The sequence below is a fragment of the Siphateles boraxobius genome, unplaced genomic scaffold (genome assembly GCF_051911475.1).
Source record: "Siphateles boraxobius isolate OS27281-9 unplaced genomic scaffold, OSU_SipBor_1 5, whole genome shotgun sequence".
Lineage (NCBI taxonomy): Eukaryota > Metazoa > Chordata > Actinopteri > Cypriniformes > Leuciscidae > Siphateles > Siphateles boraxobius.
In genome coordinates this window covers 13057058-13076223 of record NW_027509141.1, presented here as the reverse complement: position 1 = coordinate 13076223, position 19166 = coordinate 13057058, and the positions used below count along the sequence as shown (strand labels likewise).

The 19166-nt window shown below is 44.9% G+C and overlaps 1 protein-coding gene across 1 annotated transcript in view; it reads left to right on the top strand.

The window, feature by feature from the left end:
• gdf11 (growth differentiation factor 11) overlaps positions 1-16979 on the top strand; it is a 167229-nt gene extending 150250 nt beyond the window's left edge. Inside the window, exons 2-3 of the mRNA XM_077202908.1 lie at positions 12429-12802; positions 13697-16979. Coding sequence (XP_077059023.1) covers positions 12429-12802; positions 13697-14074 — 752 coding nt within the window. The 3' untranslated portion in view covers positions 14075-16979. The remainder of the gene's footprint in view (positions 1-12428; positions 12803-13696) is intronic.
• The last annotated feature ends 2187 nt before the right edge of the window (positions 16980-19166 follow it).

Here is a 19166-nt window from a genome sequence, read left to right as displayed (position 1 = left end):
AATCCGTGCGGCGCTGCCGCGGCTGCAGAAGCCATATGCCCCAGGAGCCTCTGAAAAAGTTTCAGTGGAACCGCACTCTAGCCCTCAAACTGTCTCAGGCAAGTCAGCAGTGACTGCGCGCGCGCTAGCTCGTAAGCTGCGCGGACATGGCGACCGAGTCGATATCCATACCGAGAAAAGAGATCCTCTGCACGGGGCAAAGTTTGCTCTTCTCTCAGTTGACCCGAAGGCCCAGACGAGCTAGGTGCCGAAGCACTAGGTCCCTGTGTTCGCAACCTGAACTCGAGAGTGAGCTATGATCAGCCAGTCGTCGATATAACTCAGGATGCGAACCCCGTGTTCCCGAAGGGGAACAAGGGCAGCCTCGATGACCTTCGTGAAGATGCGAGGAGACAGGGCTAGCCCGAAAGGGAAAACCGCGTACTGGATGCCTGCCCCTCGAAAGAAAACCGAAGGAACGGTCTGTGTCAAGGAGAATAGAGACATGAAGTAGGCGTCCTTCAGGTCGATCGCTGCAAACCAATCCTGGGCCGTATGCATTCGAAAATGCGTTTGAGCATCTTGAACGGCATCCTGTGAAGGGAGCGGTTCAGCACGCGCCAGTCCAGGATTGGCCGTAACCCACCGGTTTTCTTGGGGACAATGAAGTAGGGCCTGTAGAAGCCGGACCTCATCTCGGCTGGAGGGACAGTGTCGATTGCACCCTTCGCCAGCAGGGTGGCAATCTCTGCTCTCCTGATGGGGGCATAGCCACCGACAAAAGTGGAGCGGACTCCCCAAGCGGGGAGGAGACCGTGCAAACTGAATCGCATAGCCGAGCCTGCTGGTCCGCGCGACACAGCGGGACAGACGGGGAAGCTCTAACCAGGCTCCCAGGAACTGAAACAGCGGGATCATGCGAACCACAGGCGTCCCCCCGGAGGGTCAGCGAAGCGGAGTAACTGGCCCAGACGTGGACGTGGACAGTTAGCAACCGTGCCCTGGCAGAGGGGGCCAGGGGAGGACCAGGCTGGTCGTCCCGCGGGGGCCTGCTCTGCCAGGGGTCTGGCGACAGAGGGGGACAGGGGCGAAGCGGTCCGTGGATGGCACGCCGTGTCAACCACCTCTGGGACAGAGGGGGACGAGGAGAGCACGGCTTGTGGGCGGCGCTCTGTGACGTCCGACAACTCTGTGCTCAGAGACGGGAGAGTCAGCTCTTTGAAGAATAAGGATTCTTCCCCGGCCCTCCCCCGGGGAAAGGAGTGGTCCTGCTACCAACTCCTGGAAAGAACTGAGTCCCATCTCTGAGGAGCCCATCTCAAGAGCGCCGCTTAACCCGGCGTGTAGCGGGGTGCGGGGCTGGAGAGGACTGTGGCGTCCGACCGCGGCCTCCAGAGCCGACCCGGGTGAACGGGCGGGGTGGGAGCCGTGGGGGGGCGCCCTCGGTGGTGGGCAGACCGAGGGATCTGAGCGGACGGCGGGGCCGTCGGGACAGAATCGACCTCAGTCTGCTCATGGGCGGCTGAGAGCTGTTGGGCAAGCCCTCAACCGCACCGCCGAAGAGGCCGACCTGGGATATGGGAATGTCGGACAGACGGGTCCGCGCGACATTCAGCACATCAGACAGGTTCAGCCACAGAATGATGAGCATCACCTGACCCAGGGAGTGTACGGCCATTTTCGTCGCTCAGAGAGCAAGGTCAGTGGCGGCGCGCAGCTCAGTGAAGAGCCCTGGGTCAGTCCCGCCCTCGTGCAGGTCCATGAGCATTTGGGTCAGGTGGACCAGCAGAATGACCATGGCATGCAGTGAGGCGGCTGCCAGTCCCGTGGCGCTATAGGATCTCGCCACAAGCGTAGACGAAAAACTACAGGCCACGGGCGGGTGCTTAGGATTGCGCCGAGAAGAAGCACTCTGAGGACACATAGCATCGCAACAGAGCGTTCAGCCAGGGGGACCCCAGTGTACCCATGGGCAGCGGCCCCATCGAGGGGAGGAAAGGCGGATGAGATCAGCGACCGGTCCCGAGAAGACAAGGGGATCTTCTTGGACTTCGACATCTCATCATGCACGTCCGGGAACAGAGGTATTGGGGTTTGCCGTGGACGAGGGTCGGTGGCCTTACCCAAAACCCATCGTCCCAGGAAAGCATGGTCGTCATCTCCGGATCAGACTCAGGCACAGCCGTATGCACACCGGAAGGTGGCAGCTGTGACGAGCCCTCACTTCCAGAAGACTCAAACCCACCTAGTGATGCTGCAACAGACATGGCATCTTCCTCTGTAGCTTCAACTGAAACACGCGGGCCACCAGAGGGTAGACTCGCGGGAATCAGCAGTTCACTAGCGGGCACCGTCATTGAAGAGGGGGGCTGGGGTCGCGGACACATAGTCGGCGCCTTGATCCAGACCGTAACCCTAAGGTCAACCTGGCCACCAGCTGAAGATTGGGGGGTGGATGAGGGGACTCTCACTCTTGCGAGTTCACCGAGTCTCGAACTATATATGACGCGATGATCACGTTCCCAGCGAGAACATGAGTCACCCACGAGCGCTGTTCAAGCATGATCAAAGCCCAAACACACTAGACAGCGCTCGTGCCCATCAGAGTCCGATACCAGTCCGCTGCAACCAGAAATGCACGGGCGAGCCATCATTAAAAAAACGTGACGCGTGCGAGCTCTTTTATGAGAGGAGAAAAAAAAAACTCTGCGATGTTGAAGCACACAGGGAGACACACACACACACTGGCAGATCATTGCACAGATCAGCAGGCACTGTGAGCTCGCTGCAGATCGCCGTCACACCAACACCGGAGAGAGAAGCTTGTCTCGTAGAGCGAAGTCAGAAATGACTGTGGAGTGAAGAATTACTCTTGGCTCCGAAGCGAAAACATATCTGCCTGTTGCCGGCGTCCTCTTTTTATACCCACGAGGTAAGGCGGAGATACGCTATGCAAATTCCGCAGATCCATGGCATTTCTTTGCCATTGGCTCGTTTTGTAATACTCGAAGTCGATAGGCGTTCTAAGTGAAACCCCATTCGTCGTCATCCGATGTAACTCGGAGTGACAACGAAAGGGAACTAGAGTTTTTTTCGCATTTCATGGAAAGAGAGCATGATTGCGTACAGAGAAGCCTTAAAAGCTGCTAGATCTGCTTATTTTTCAACCCTGTTAGAAGAAAATAAACAAAACCCTAGGTATTTATTTGAAACAGTGGCTAAATTAACGAAAATTAAAGCTTCAACCATGAACCATCAGATGTTTCCAAGCAGCACAGCAGTAATGACTTTCTGAACTTCTTTACTTAAAAGATTGATAATATCAGGGAGAAAATTATAACTATGCAACCGTCTACTACAGTATCGCATCAGACAGTGCACTGTAGTCTCACCAAGCCTTTCGACCCACAAGAACTTGAAGCTGCAATGAGCATGCTGAAACCTGGGAAAGCAGCAGGAATCGATGATGTACTGGCGGAAATGATACAGCACCTGGGACCTAAAGCAAAGACTTGGCTCCTAGAAATGCTGAACTCATGCATGGCAGAGAAAATAATCCCACCGGTATGGAGAAAGGCCAAGACTGTTGCAATTCTCAAACCTGGAAAGGATCCATCATCCCCAAAGAGCTACAGACCAATTTCCCTCCTCTGCATGACCTATAAGCTCTACGAGAGGCTACTACTCCAACGCCTTATGCCACTTATAGACTCTAAGTTTACTAAAGATCAAGCTGGTTTCCGTCCTGGCCGCTCATGTACTAGACAGCTACTGAACCTCACCCAACACATTGAGGGCGGTTTTGAGTGCAAACTCATCACCGGAGCAGCTTTCATAGACCTCACTGCTGCCTACTATACTGTCCAGCACCACACCATGATAAGGAAACTTTTTGACATGACTGGTGACCTCGACCTCTGTCAAATCATCAAAAGCATCCTTAACAACAGGCGCTTCTTTGTACAATTAAATGACAAGAAGAGCAAATGGAAAGCCTAAAAGAATGGCCTAACACAAGGCAGCGTACTGGTCCCCCTTCTCTTCAACATATACACTAATAACCAACCACTTCACCCACAATGCCGCCGTTTTATCTATGCGGACGATCTCTGCATCAACACCCAACAGGAGAATTTCCAGAAGATTGAGCCTGTCATGGAAAGTGCCCTCCAAGAGATGACAACTTACTACAATAACAACCACCTGAAACCCAACCCATCAAAAACCCAAATATGCAGCTTCCATCTTAAAAATCGAGATGCGAAAAAAGAACTGAGCATATCATGGGATGGATACAAACTCTCCAACCATCCTCACCCTGTGTACCTGGGAGTAACACTCGACAGGACACTCTCTTTTAAAACTCATCTTCAGAACACTAAAGCCAAGATTACCACCCGTAATAACATCCTGCGCAAACTGGTAAACTCAAAATGGGGCGCTGATCCGCCAACCATCCAGTCAACTGCCCTAGCCCTGTGCTTCTCCACAGCTGAATACGCTTGCTCAAGCTGGAGCCGCTCCCACCATACCAAACTGATTGACACAGCTCTCAATGACACCTGCCGCATTATCACGGGGTGTATAAAGACAACGCCAGTCCCGTGCCTCTACGCCCTATCCGGCATTGCCCACATCAGACGATCTATCATCGCCCAAGACGAGCGGAGAGCACAGGAGTCTGACAAAAGGCACCCCCTGTACGGACACATAGCACCATTTGCGTTACTTTCACCAAAATAACCACAGAAGTATTACTAGGCATTCTGAAATGCTAAAGTTTTGTTTATTGCTGCTCATTATACATCCAGTGGAGGGTGATGTGGTATAGCAAAATGACTGTGTAGGAGGCTCATGGCGCAATACAATCACTGTTACAATCACAAAAGTAGACAAAAGTCTTGTAAATTATGGTAGAGATACCAAAGAGAACAGAACTAGAGCCCACTATAATGCAACCTATAGCCTAATGGCATGGCAAGACGCACAACCTCTTTTTATTTATTTTTTATTTTTTCTTATATTTTATTTTTATTTAAGTTCATAGCACAAACCTGGCATGCATTGGGTGGACACAGCTTGTGCTTTATTTAGAATCAAAAAGTGCTCTTGGAGGAATATGGCTCAAGGAATATGGCTCAGTCATTTCAGTCCAACTTCAAAATTAACATGTAGGCTAAATATACAATTACTAGTAAATAAAATGGGTCAAACAGGGGAACACTGCTATTTGCCAAACAATGCCTAAAATATATAGGCAACCAAACAAAGGGTGGTAAAATTTAAATAACTTATAGCTAAACCTACAGCTAATGGCTCTGTGGAGCTAGCACATTTTTCAAGAATACAAAAAAGTAATAAAATAAAAGTACTTGGACCCATTAGGCATCATAGGAAATATTGCTCAGTCATTTTCACAAAAAAATGTAAGTTCGGCTATATTAAAAACACAAATAGGAAAACTGAAATTAAAAATTAAAGGCTAAACAGGAAAGCAGTTACTGCCAAATATACAACAGAGGTAACATGCAGCCAAACAAGGCTGGTAAAATAAATAGAACTATGAAGACACTTATGGTCCAGATCTATAGCATACTTATTTTTCTATGGGGGACTAGTCTATTCCACTACCCACTTGATTGAAATATTTGTTGAATCGCATCAGGAAAAGGCCCTGAAAGTATGTCCCGAGACTGAAAAGTTTTTCTACTGCTGCACTGGATGCTGATGGGGCATTATAGCAGAGTGTGATTTTTTTTTTTTTTTTTAGTAATCAATTTATTTATTTATTGTTGTTGTTGTGCATCAGCCATGGCATTGGGATGTTCATCAAAGGGAAAAAAGTCCTCCGGGCTGGAGGCGACAGCTGCAGGTTGAGGGGCATCGGGCATCAGAGCTGCAGGCTGTTCTGGTGTTAGAAACGGCACTCCTTCATGAGTAGGAAATGTGGTTGCTTCAAGAAAAATGTGCTGATTCATTCAAGAATGAGGCAGTTGTTTATGGATGGGTCATTGAATCTTTTAAATTCAAAATGCTGAATCATTCAGTAATAAAAACAAGGTTGAGTGTTGCTGTGTGATGTGCTAGGGTTCTGCTGCGATCTTTGTTTGGAACTCCAGACAAGCGGACAAGTGTTAATGTCGTTCCCTGCTGTATATGAACCATAGCAATGTAAGCTTACGTTGTCATTGCTGGATTTTGCTGACAAGCTGAATCCGGCAATTCTACTGTTTACAGAGGCTGCATATCTTCCACAACATACTCAGCCACGAGTCAAGCAGCATGGCAGTACGAGAGAAACTTAATTTCTTTCAGCTCAACCATTGAATTGAATTCCAGCAACAGGAAACAAACATACTATTTTACCTGCAGAATTCCTTTTCTCTGCTGCTGGAATGTTTCGCGGTGTTGGCAAATTCGTTAAAAAAATAAACCACTTAAATTTGGTTTATAATGCGATTTTGTAACGCACGTTACTGAGATAGGACCTAATATTACTAAAATGTTATTAGTAATGCTTTATATTACTGCTTTACAGCAAAATGCTTCACAGTAATATATTATTGTAATATGATTACTTTTGCAAAGCATTACTCCATCCATCCATCCATCTTCCTCCGCTTATCCGGGGCCGGGTCGCGGGGGCAGCAGTCTGAGCAGAGAAGCCCAGACTTCCCTCTCCCTGGACACTTCCTCCAGCTCTTCCGGGGGGACACCGAGGCGTTCCCAGGCCAGCCGGGAGACATAGTCTCTCCAACGTGTCCTAGTTCTTCCCCGGGGTCTCCTCCCAGTGGGACGTGCCCGGAACACCTCCCCGGGAAGGCGTCCAGGAGGCATCCGGAACAGATGCCCGAGCCACCTCAGCTGACCCCTCTCGATGTGGAGGAGCAGCGGCTCTACTCTGAGCTCCTCCCGAGTGACCGAGCTTCTCACCCTATCTCTAAGGGATCGGCCAGCCACCCTGCGGAGAAAGCTCATTTCGGCCGCCTGTATCCGGGATCTTGTCCTTTCGGTCATGACCCAAAGCTCATGACCATAGGTGAGAGTAGGAACGTAGATTGACCGGTAAATCGAGAGCTTTGCCTTACGGCTCAGCTCCTTCTTCACCACAACAGACCGGTACATCGACCGCATTACTGCAGAAGCTGCACCGATCCGTCTGTCAATCTCCCGTTCCATCCTTCCCTCACTCGTGAACAAAACCCCAAGATACTTAAACTCCTCCACTTGAGGAAGGATCTCTCCACCAACCTGAAGTGAGCAAGCCACCCTTTTCCGACTGAGGACCATGGCCTCGGATTTGGAGGTGCTGATTTTCATCCCAGCCGCTTCACACTCGGCTGCAAACCGTCCCAGTGCATGCCGAAGGTCCTGGTGTGAAGGGGCCAACACGACAACATCATCCGCAAAAAGCAGAGACAAAATCGTGTGGTCCCCAAACCTGACACCCTCCGGCCCCTGGCTGCGCCTAGAAATTCTGTCCATAAAAACTATGAACAGAACCGGCGACAAAGGGCAGCCCTGCCGGAGTCCAACATGCACCGGGAAGAAGTCTGACTTACTACCAATGCGAACCAAGCTCCTGCTTCGGTCATACAGGGACCGGACAGCCCTTAGCAAAGGACCCCATACTCCCGGAGCACCCTCCACAGGCCGCCGCGAGGGACACAGTCGAATGCCTTCTCCAAATCTACAAAGCACATGTGGACTGGTTGGGCAAACTCCCATGAACCCTCCAGCACCCTGTAGAGAGTATAGAGCTGGTCCAGTGTTCCACGGCCTGGACGAAAACCGCACTGTTCCTCCTGAATCCGAGGTTCCACTATCGGCCGTATTCTCCTCTCCAGTACCCTGGCATAGACTTTCCCAGGGAGGCTGAGAAGTGTGATCCCCCTGTAGTTGGAACACACCCTCCGGTCCCCCTTCTTAAAAAGAGGGACCACCTCCCCGGTCTGCCATCCCAGAGGCACTGTCCCCGACCGCCAGGCGATGCTGCAGAGGCGTGTCAACCAAGACAGCCCCACAACATCCAGAGACTTGAGGTACTCAGGGCGGATCTCATCCACCCCCGGTGCCTTGCCACCGAGGAGTTTCTTGACTACCTCGGTGACCTCAGCTAGGGTGATGGACGAGTCCACCTCTGAGCCCTCAGCCTCTGCTTCCTCAATAGAAGACGTGACGGCGGGATTGAGGAGATCCTCGAAGTATTCCTTCCACCGTCCGACGACATCCCCAGTTGAGGTCAACAGCTGCCCACCTCCACTGTAAACAGCGTTGGTAGGGCATTGTTTCCCTCTCCTGAGGCGCCGGACAGTTTGCCAGAATCTCTTCGAGGCCAGCCGATAGTCCTTCTCCATGGCTTCACCGAACTCCTCCCAGGCCCGAGTTTTTGCCTCCACAACCACCCGGGTTGCAGTCCGCTTGGCCTGCCGGTACCTGTCAGCTGCCTCAGGAGTCCACCAAGCCAACCAGGCCCGATAGGACTCCTTCTTCAGCTTGACGGCATCCTTTACTTCCGGTGTCCACCACCGGGTTCGGGGATTGCCGCCTCGACAGGCACCGGAGACCTTACGGCCACAGCTCCAAGCAGCCGCTTCGACAATGGAGGTGGAGAACATGGTCCACTCAGACTCAATATCTCCAGCCTCCCTCGGGATCCGGTCGTGGCTCTGCCGGAGGTGGGAGTTGAAGATCTCTCTGACAGGAGACTCGGTCAAACGTTCCCAGCAAACCCTTACAGTACGCTTGGGTCTGCCGAGTCTGTCCAGCCTCCTCCCCCGCCATCGTATCCAACTCACCACCAGGTGGTGATCAGTTGACAGCTCCGCTCCTCTCTTCACCCGAGTGTCCAAGACATACGGCCGCAGGTCAGAGGAAACGACCACAAAGTCGATCATCGACCTGCGACCTAGGGTGTCCTGGTGCCACGTGCACTGGTGGACACCCTTATGCTTGAACATGGTGTTCGTTATGGACAAACTGTAACTAGCACAGAAGTCCAATAACTGAACACCGCTCGGGTTCAGGTCGGGGGGGCCATTCCTCCCAATCACGCCCCTCCAGGTGCCACTGTCGCTGCCCACGTGAGCGTTGAAGTCCCCCAGTAGAACGACGGAATCCCCAGTCGGAGCACTTTCCAGCACTCCTCCCAGAGACCCCAAGAAGGCCGGGTACTCTGCACTGCCGTTTGGCCCGTAGGCACACACGACAGTGAGAGACCTATCCCCGACCCGTAGGCCGGGGGAAAAGACCCTCTCGTTCACCGGGGTAAACTCCAACACATGGCGGCTGAGCTGGGGGGCTATAAGCAAACCCACACCAGCCCGCCGCCTCTCACCATGGGCAACTCCAGAGTGGTGAAGAGTCCATCCTCTCTCAAGGAGTGTGGTTCCAGAGCCCAAGCCATGCGTAGAGGTGATCCCGACTATCTCTAGTCGGAACCTCTCAACCTCACGCACCATCTCAGGCTCCTTCCCCGCCAGCGAGGTGATGTTCCACGTCCCTAAGGCTAGTTTCCGTGTCCAGGGATCGGGTCGTCGAGGTCCCCGCCTCCGACTGCCACCCGATCCTCTCTGCACCGGCCCCTTACGTCTCTTCCTGCAGGTGGTGAGCCCACGGGAAGGCGGTCCCACGTCACTCCTTCGGGCTGAGCGCGGCCGGACCCCATGGGGAGAGGCCCGGCCACCAGGCGCTCGCATACGAGCCCCAACCCCGGGCCTGGCTCCAGGGTGGGGCCCCGACTGCGCCATACCGGGCGACGTCACGGTCCTTGAATGTATGTCCATCATAAGGGGGGTTTGAACCGCTCTAAGTCAGACTCGTCGCCTAGGACCTGTTTGCCTTGGGAGACCCTACCAGGGGCATATAGCCCCAGACAACATAGCTCCTAGGGTCATTCGGGTACCCAAACCCCTCCACCACGTTAAGGTGGCAGTTCAAGGTTGGGAAATGGTGAACACCTAAAGCATTACTCCCAACACTGTTAATTAACTACTGTTGGAAGGGATGCTGTCCATATCTACCATATATATATATATATATATATATATATATATATATATATATATATATATATACAGGTCCTTCTCAAAAAATTAGCATATTGTGATAAAGTTCATTATTTTCCATAATGTAATGATAAAAATTAAACTTTCATATATTTTAGATTCATTGCACACCAACTGAAATATTTCAGGTCTTTTATTGTTTTAGGACTGATGATTTTGGCATACAGCTCATGAAAACCCAAAATTCCTATCTCAAAAAATTAGCATATCATGAAAAGGTTCTCTAAACGAGCTATTAACCTAATCATCTGAATCAACTAATTAACTCTAAACACCTGCAAAAGATTCCTGAGGCTTTTAAAAACTCCCAGCCTGTTTCATTACTCAAAACCGCAATCATGGGTAAGACTTCGACCTGTCTGCTGTCCAGAAGGCCATCTTTGACACCCTCAAGCAAGAGGGTAAGACACAGACAGAAATTTCTGAACAAATAGGCTGTTCCCAGAGTGCTGTATCAAGGAACCTCAGTGGGAAGTCTGTGGGAAGGAAAAAGTGTGGCAAAAAACGCTGCACAACGAGAAGAGGTGACCGGACCCTGAGGAAGATTGTGGAGAAGGACCGATTCCAGACCTTGGGGGACCAGGGGAAGCAGTGGACTGAGTCTGGAGTAGAAACATCCAGAGCCACCGTGCACAGGCGTGTGCAGGAAATGGGCTACAGGTGCTGCATTCCCCAGGTCAAGCCACTTTTGAACCAGAAACAGCAGCAGAAGCGCCTGACCTGTGCTACAGAGAAGCAGCACTGGACTGTTGCTCAGTGGTCCAAAGTACTTTTTTCGGATGAAAGCAAATTTTGCATGTCTTTCTGAAATCAAGGTGCCAGAGTCTGGAGGAAGACTGGGGAGAAGGAAATGCCAAAATGCCTGAAGTCCAGTGTCAAGTACCCATAGTCAGTGATGGTCTGGGGTGCCATGTCAGCTGCTGGTGTTGGTCCACTGTGTTTTATCAAGGGCAGGATCAATGCAGCTAGCTATCAGGAGATTTTGGAGCACTTCATGCTTCCATCTGCTGAAAAACTTTATGGAGATGAAGATTTCATTTTTCAGCATGCTCACAGTGCCAAAACCACTGGTAAGTGGTTTACTGACCATGGTATTACTGTGCTCAATTGGCCTGCCAACTCTCCTGACCTGAACCCCATAGAGAATCTGTGGGATATTGTGAAGAGAAAGTTGAGAGACGCAAGACCCAACACTCTGGATGAGCTTAAGGCCGCTATCGAAGCATCCTGGGCCTCCATAACACCTCAGCAGTGCCACAGGCTGATTGCCTCCATGCCACGCCGCATTGAAGCAGTCATTTCTGCAAAAGGATTATCGACCAAGTATTGAGTGCATAACTGAACATAATTATTTGAAGGTTGACTTTTTTTGTATTAAAAAAACTTATTTTATTGGTCGGATGAAATATGCTAATTTTTTGAGATAGGAATTTTGGGTTTTCATGAGCTGTATGCCAAAATCATCAGTATTAAAACAATAAAAGACCAGAAATATTTCAGTTGGTGTGCAATGAATCTAAAATATATGAAATTTTAATTTTTATCATTACATTATGGAAAATAATGAACTTTATCACAATATGCTAATTTTTTGAGAAGGACCATATATGTCATCCATATCTATGGCACTTTTCAAATTAAACTACTGTTAAGGCCTGTTCACACCAAGAATGATAACTATAAAGATAACTATATTAGCGTCCACAACAGCAGACGATATCGTTCTGTTTATTCTAAGCACGTGCTTGTCTGTCTCTTTAAATGCTTGAGCTTGTTACAGCAGGATGGATTCTGATTGGCTGTCAATGTTTTTATCGTTCATCAGCTGGATAAAATAGTTTAAAAATGGAATAGCGATTCCAATTATATAGTTTCTCTGTGCCGTTATCGTTATAGCTGGGGTGTGAACTCTGTTATTCTTTAATATTGAGAACAATTTTTAGAACTATCTCTTTATCGTTATCTTTATAGTTGTTGTCCTTGGTGTGAATGGGCCTTTAGATTTGAATGAGCAGTTGATTAACAAATTAGACCTTTTTGTAAAGTGTTACCATTATCTTTAATCTTAAATTTCGCAGTTGTTTTCCCTGATCATTTTTTCTTCCATCCAAAAAGCTTGCTATCTTTTGAATGACACCAATAAAGGCCAACTGTAAAGCAAACGTATCCTCAGTAGATGGACTATTTCTGAAATGGACTAGAGACTTTGTGCCAAGATCCTATTAAAAGGGCAGATTTCATTACATGACTTTAATGGACATAACTTGGCCTAGGTGTTCAAAGTTTAGTTTTATTCTATTTTATAGAATATTCTATTCTATTTTGTTTGGTATCATGCTGTTTGACTTTAGTGATTAATATATATTTTTTTATTTCCTTCAGCTGAACCTCTGGTGCAGGTGGATGGGAAACCCAGCTGTTGTTTCTTCAAGTTCAGTCCAAAATTGATGTTTACGAAGGTCCTGAAAGCCCAGCTGTGGGTTTATCTGCGGCCACTACAGCAAACTTCCACTGTTTACCTGCAGATCCTTCGCCTTAAACCTATCACTGAGCAAGGAAGCAGACACATCCGCATCCGGTCACTCAAGATCGAGCTCAATTCTCAAGCGGGTCATTGGCAGAGCATTGACTTCAAACATGTGTTGCAGAACTGGTTCAAGCAGCCCCATACAAACTGGGGCATTGATATAAACGCCTATGACGAGAGTGGCAACGATCTGGCTGTGACGTCTCTGCGCCCTGGAGAGGAAGGACTGGTAAGGACCCTTAGACCTGCTAGACTATTAAAAATAGAGATTCTGTTTGTAAGAAAATGTTGTAATCTTAACATTTTTGTTCATCGAAGAATCATCCATGCAAATAAATGACAGCTTTGGCATTCCAAATCATTCTACTAATTAGTTTTCTTATTTCAGAGGTTGAAAATTATCTTTGGAAGAATTCTCGTTTGTGCCTGTATCAATCAAATTGTTAAATAAGGACAAGTGATTTTTTCCCATAAGGGTGTTCTGTGTCTGTATTGTGTTGCACTGTATTTTAGGATTATTTTAAGAGTAATAGGTCATCACCTGTTACTCTTAAAATAATCCTAAAATACAGTACATCACAATGCAGTCATTAAAATATTGAATATTGAGTCCACAATTTTCCCACTGGGGACAATAAAGTATATATATATATATATATATATATATATATATATATATATATATATATATATATCATTAATCTATTGTCCATTACAAGGATCCAAGAAGAGATGATGATTTTTTACTAAACTCTAAAAAAGACAAAAAACACAATAACATTTGTCCATACACCTGCTCACTTTTTCAAATTCTTCTGAAGCCATATATTTCCATTGTGTGAGGAAAAGACTGAAATTTAATTGTTCAGTGATAGTTCTTAAATATCATCACACGATCTGACCAAAAGCAGTCATTGAGCTACATTTGAGACTCCTGTTTATACAAGGTGCAAAGTACTGATTCAAATGCTGACAAAACCTGATTCAAATTTAAATTGAATCAAATTAATCGTTTCAAAGAAAGTTTTGGAGTTACAACCATTCATGTAAAACTTTCCATTTTTTTTGTCCCAGCGGCTTGACCCATTTCTGTATGTCTTCTTCCTCCCCTAATCTTCAGCAGCCGTTTCTGGAGGTCAAGGTTCTTGAAACCACCAAGCGATCACGAAGGAATCTGGGTCTTGACTGTGATGAACACTCCACAGAATCCCGCTGTTGTCGCTACCCGCTCACAGTTGACTTTGAAGCTTTTGGCTGGGACTGGATCATTGCACCTAAGCGTTACAAGGCAAACTACTGCTCAGGCCAGTGTGAGTACATGTTCATGCAGAAGTACCCACATACTCATCTGGTGCAGCATGCTAATCCCAGAGGCTCAGCAGGGCCATGCTGCACACCCACAAAGATGTCGCCGATAAACATGCTCTACTTCAATGACAAACAGCAGATAATCCATGGCAAAATCCCAGGAATGGTGGTGGACCGTTGTGGCTGTTCATAGAATTGTTCGTTTTGGTTTAGCTGAGGGGAAGTGACGGAGGGAGGGTGTCAGGGATGCAGTCTAAATCTGCATGTCTCTACAATTTCCTTATATTTTCCTTACATTCTTTGGAAAGAATACAATAAAATGTACAGAGAACAAAATCTAAATTTCTTTCGCAGGTCCAGCAGAACAGTCCAGGATAAATCCTATTACAAAATTCCTCAATTTGAATCAAACTTTTCTTCTACAAACAATTCTTACACAAAACAAGACTTGGTTGCATAGTTTTTATTTTTGATGCATTGCGCTGGGTTGCTCTGGCCATATTCAAAGTGATTCATAGGTCCAAAATCCCGCTCTGCAGCAAATATATTCTCATTGGCCAAGATTTTGTTAATTTGTGCGGTATTCCACATTTAGAGAGAACAGAAAAATACTTGATGCTGGAAACACACCTTAATTCAGCTTGAAATACAGCTGGTTAGGACACACTTGAAGATGACACACACACACACATTCACACACGCACGTACACACACACACAATTTTCTTTCAGTTGTGAAAAATATTTTGACATTTTGAGCAGCATACTAAGACTTATTCTAGGTTTCCTCCATGTCTTTTTAATGTACTTCAATGCAAATGTTATCCATTGAAGAAATGACAGCAGACACATGCGACCCCACCCCCTCCACTAATGCTGCTACCACTATGGTGTGACATTCTCAATAATCTAGGTACACTTTCACAACTAGTTTGATCCTCTTTTTACTCTTTTTTTTGAGTAAATGAAAAGTGAGGTGAAAGGAAGAATTTGTATTAGGAATTATTATATAAGGAGAAAAGGAACATAACTAATAGTGCTTGTAGCACTATTAATGTGTTTCATCATATGCGATGGACAAAATCATCTTAACGGAAATAACAAAAATAGTTTATTTAAAAAGATAATGTCACACATGTCTAGAGTTTCACACACAGTAATTTAATAGTAATTTGTGTAAAGAGAATATTTCCCATGAACTATGATTTTACATGAATGCTATTTTTTAGAAATATCTTCTCTGCTTATATAAACTCTGCCTTAAAAGTCTGGTAACAATAAATCAGTGTCAAGGTAAAACAAAATAATACGTGTTCATGGCTATATTCACTTGTACTGAATACAGCTGAGTTTTCACCTGTGCTGAATACAGTTGAGTATAGGTCCCTATGCTGGAAAAGGTATTTACATTTACATAATATAAAAGAACAGATGTCACTGTGGATCACAACTATAATGCTCTATCTTGTGTAGATAAGACACTTATTGAATCAGTGTCTGCAATTTAGAAAACAATTATTTCATTTATCTTTTTCTGTATTTAATCAAATATCCTTCCTGCCCCTTACCACCTTTAATGGTACAGTAAACTTATTTAGGAGTGCTGAAAAAGTAAAGGATGGAGAAGGGAAAAGGTAGAATAGAAAACGTCTCAGGTTACTCATGTAATCATGGTTCCCTGAGAAGGGGAACGAGACACTGCGTGCTCTAGAGAACACAATGGGAAATGCTTCCGGCATGACCAGTGGCTAAAGGATGTAGTTTCTAAATGCGACAATTGCAATGACCAGCGACAGCCTATGATGTCATTACCAGTGCAACGTGAGTATAAAAGGCATCGCAGAAGCCTGGCAAAGAGACACAATGTCTCGTTCCCCTTCTCAGGGAAACAGGGTTACATGCGTAACCTGCAATGTTCCCTTTCAAATGGGAACTTGCACTGTGTGCTCTAGAGGACACTATTGGGAACAAATAATCACTCCGATAAGCTGAGGGGAATGCATGCCTTTGTGACATAAGCACTCAACATTGACTCTACCAACCTGAGGGAGTCAAAATTCCCTAAAGGACACACCAGCTAGCTGTCAATGACACTATTCCCCTACGGCCACTGCCCAAGCTACGTACCCTAAATGAGGAAGGCACAGTTCCTTGCTTGTTCCCTCGCAAGGCCAAATATGGCTTGGCCCAATGATAATGCTCAAAGACCTGGAATCATACTTAAAAAAAGATAATCCTTGAAGGGAATATCATCATAACCAAAAGTACATTAACCCCAGCCTGTCACCTCAGGGTGACAACAGCGTAACCCCTAAAACCATCAGGGAAGCTAGTTACACTAGTTTGTCAGAAAAAGCTTATGACATGTTTGCCTAAGCAGAATCTCTAGATTTAGCACTAACACAGAGGCCCCCAACGAGAAGGGATTTAATTATTATTGACAATATTACCGGAATCTAGAGACGACAATCCTGGAAAGTGAAGACTCAAGCGCGCAATCAGTTCCCTTGAGAACAAAACATGCATGCTCCTTCGCATGTACTTCAAACAAACGGATCCTGAAGACAAAGAAGAGGATGACGTGTTCCTCAGGCGCCCTTTGATACTCATGGTCACACCAGAAATGACGTCATAGGTTGTCGCCGGCCAATGCAGTTGTCCCGTTTAGATACATGATTCAGACACCGGTAATGCCGGATGCATTCCCCATGGTGTCCTATAGAGGATGCAGTGCTAGTACCCAATCGAAAGGGAACTTTTTCTATTCTTCAAAGATGTCCCTTTGTTGAAAACAAAAGCACTATGATGTTGGATAAAAGAGGAGCCTTCTTACAATAAATCTAAGTAATATATGTATACAACAGAAAAGAAAAAAAAAGGGGTGGGGTGGGATAATGCTGAAGGGTAAAAAATTGTTTTGGGCACTCTACTTACCAACAATAAATTTTGCACTATGGGAAGTAAATGGCAAGAGGAATCATGTTTTTGTCTCCATTTGTATTTGACCTTTTCAAGCACAATAATTTGTAGATGGATTTTAATAACTGAAAAATGTCTGAGGAGTTTAGATATGGTTAGACATTTTAGATATTGGTTTGTCTTAGAGGGGGGCAAAATCCATTATACTGTATCGGTTTTTATCCTCTTTGAAATCATTCTGCTGAAGCAGCAACTAGTTTTTGCCCCCCTCTAAGACAAATTATATCTAAAATGTGAAAACTGGTCTAAGCCTGGTCTAAACTGGTCTAAGCCTGGTCTAAGCCTAAGTTTAAAGATGTTCTGTTATGTAATCCTATAAAATCCACAAAACTGAACTCTAAAGCCTTAGCACACTAGATGACACCTCATTAAGTTCTAAAGTTTCAGGAACTATTGTTTGTGGCTCAAATAAAAGTGGTCATGCACCATGAGAATGCAGGTAACAAAAGTGACTAACAATTTTTTTACTTTGTTCAGAATAGAAACAAGGTTTTATGGGCCAGTAATGATCAGTTATTTTCAGTAAGTAATTATCTCTAGTGAAAACTAAATCGGTCGCAAAATAATTAAAAACTACCTCATCAAACGGTTTTAAGTCTTGCTATAAAATGAAAATTGACAAATTTTATAATATCTCAAGAACCAAAATCCTCTATTTTAATGGTCAAAATTCAACTGCATGTAATCACATCATATTTTTTTTTACTCTTGCCATTTCAGTTCTGTCAATTTTGTTTGAAACATTATGACTACTCTGTCAATGTTTTTTTTAGAACAATATTATTTGAACGATGTACACGTCTTCTAAAATACCACAGGGTCTCTATATTAAAGTCCTTTAAGGACACAAAGAAAGTATGGTAAGTATATGGAGATCACAAACCATCACCCTAAGTATTACTATTTGAAACCTCTGTATAATATAATGTTCTCAATGTTTTTTGTCATACAATCTGTGGGGAAATAAAGAATTGTGATCTGTAAATGTGAGAAAAAAAATCCAAATGAAAACATTACATAGTGTTGAAAGACTCTCTGCTTTGAAGATTTACCTACTCTTTTCAGTCGTGTTCAGCCACTCTTTATATTGTGTAGAGAAATTAATTATAAAGTAGTTTGGTTTTCATTGCAAAAAAGAAAACTTGTTCATCATTATTTCTGTCTTTGTTTGTTGTTTGATCACTTTTTTGTACAATAAATACTTTATTTAGCTTACAAAAGGACTGCTCCTTTTTTATATACTATGCAAACATTTAGGGTGCATCTGATAAGCTAGGAAAAGACATCCGGAGTTGTATGGCTCAATTCAATGAGCAATTCATTTATTACAGTATTTATTAATCTTTTTAATGTTTATTTAATAAAAATACAACTGTTCATTGTTTGTTCATCTAATCTCATGCCCATTAAATAATGTTAACAAATACAACTTTTAATTTTACTAATGTAAATGCTGAAATTAACGTTAATCATGATTAATAAATGCTTTAGAATTATTTTGTCATTGACATGTTAGTTCATATTAACTTATCTAATGTTAACAAATTAAAGTTTGTTGTAAAGTGTTACCACTGTTTTAAATAGTATTTTACTCTTTACTTGTTTGTCACAACACATTAATATTCAACAATATTATTGATCTACCTGCATTGACACCATTACATGAGAACTAAACTGAGCTGGACAATGACAGCAGTGTTTTCTCCAGAACGGCTATATAAATGAACTAAATGAATAACTTTTTTTATAACAAAAATAAACCATCACTGAACTTACTTAAGCTGGACTATGATGGTATTTTCTTCTAAATCTGCTGTTCAGCTGAAACAAACTTTGTTGCATTATTTTCCTGTTATCACTATCAAGCTGCTTTGAAACAATCAGTATTGTAAAAAGCGCTATATAAATAAAGGTGATTTGACTTGACCACATGATCATTTAAATGAAAGGTGTTTGAAAAACAAAAGACATGAAAATACTTGCCAACCAATTATAGAACCAAAGATAAAAACTTCCCTTATTCAGACAAATTTTAACCTTTTTTATCTTAAAGAGTAAGTTTGTAAGAATTGTTATGTATCATTCAAATTTTTTATTGCCAATGTGTGAACATCTTGTAACGAAAAACAAAAACAAAATCAAAAACGAGACCTTCCACGACTTCCTAGGATGTCTATGAAAGCATGTTCCATGATTTTTATGTGAAGGACTCGGGTCATTTTTGCCAGGAATATCAAAAGTATGCAACGTTTATGCGGGCTCCCGGGAGCCTCTCTTCCGTTCTATGACAATGAAACGAAAGCTTGA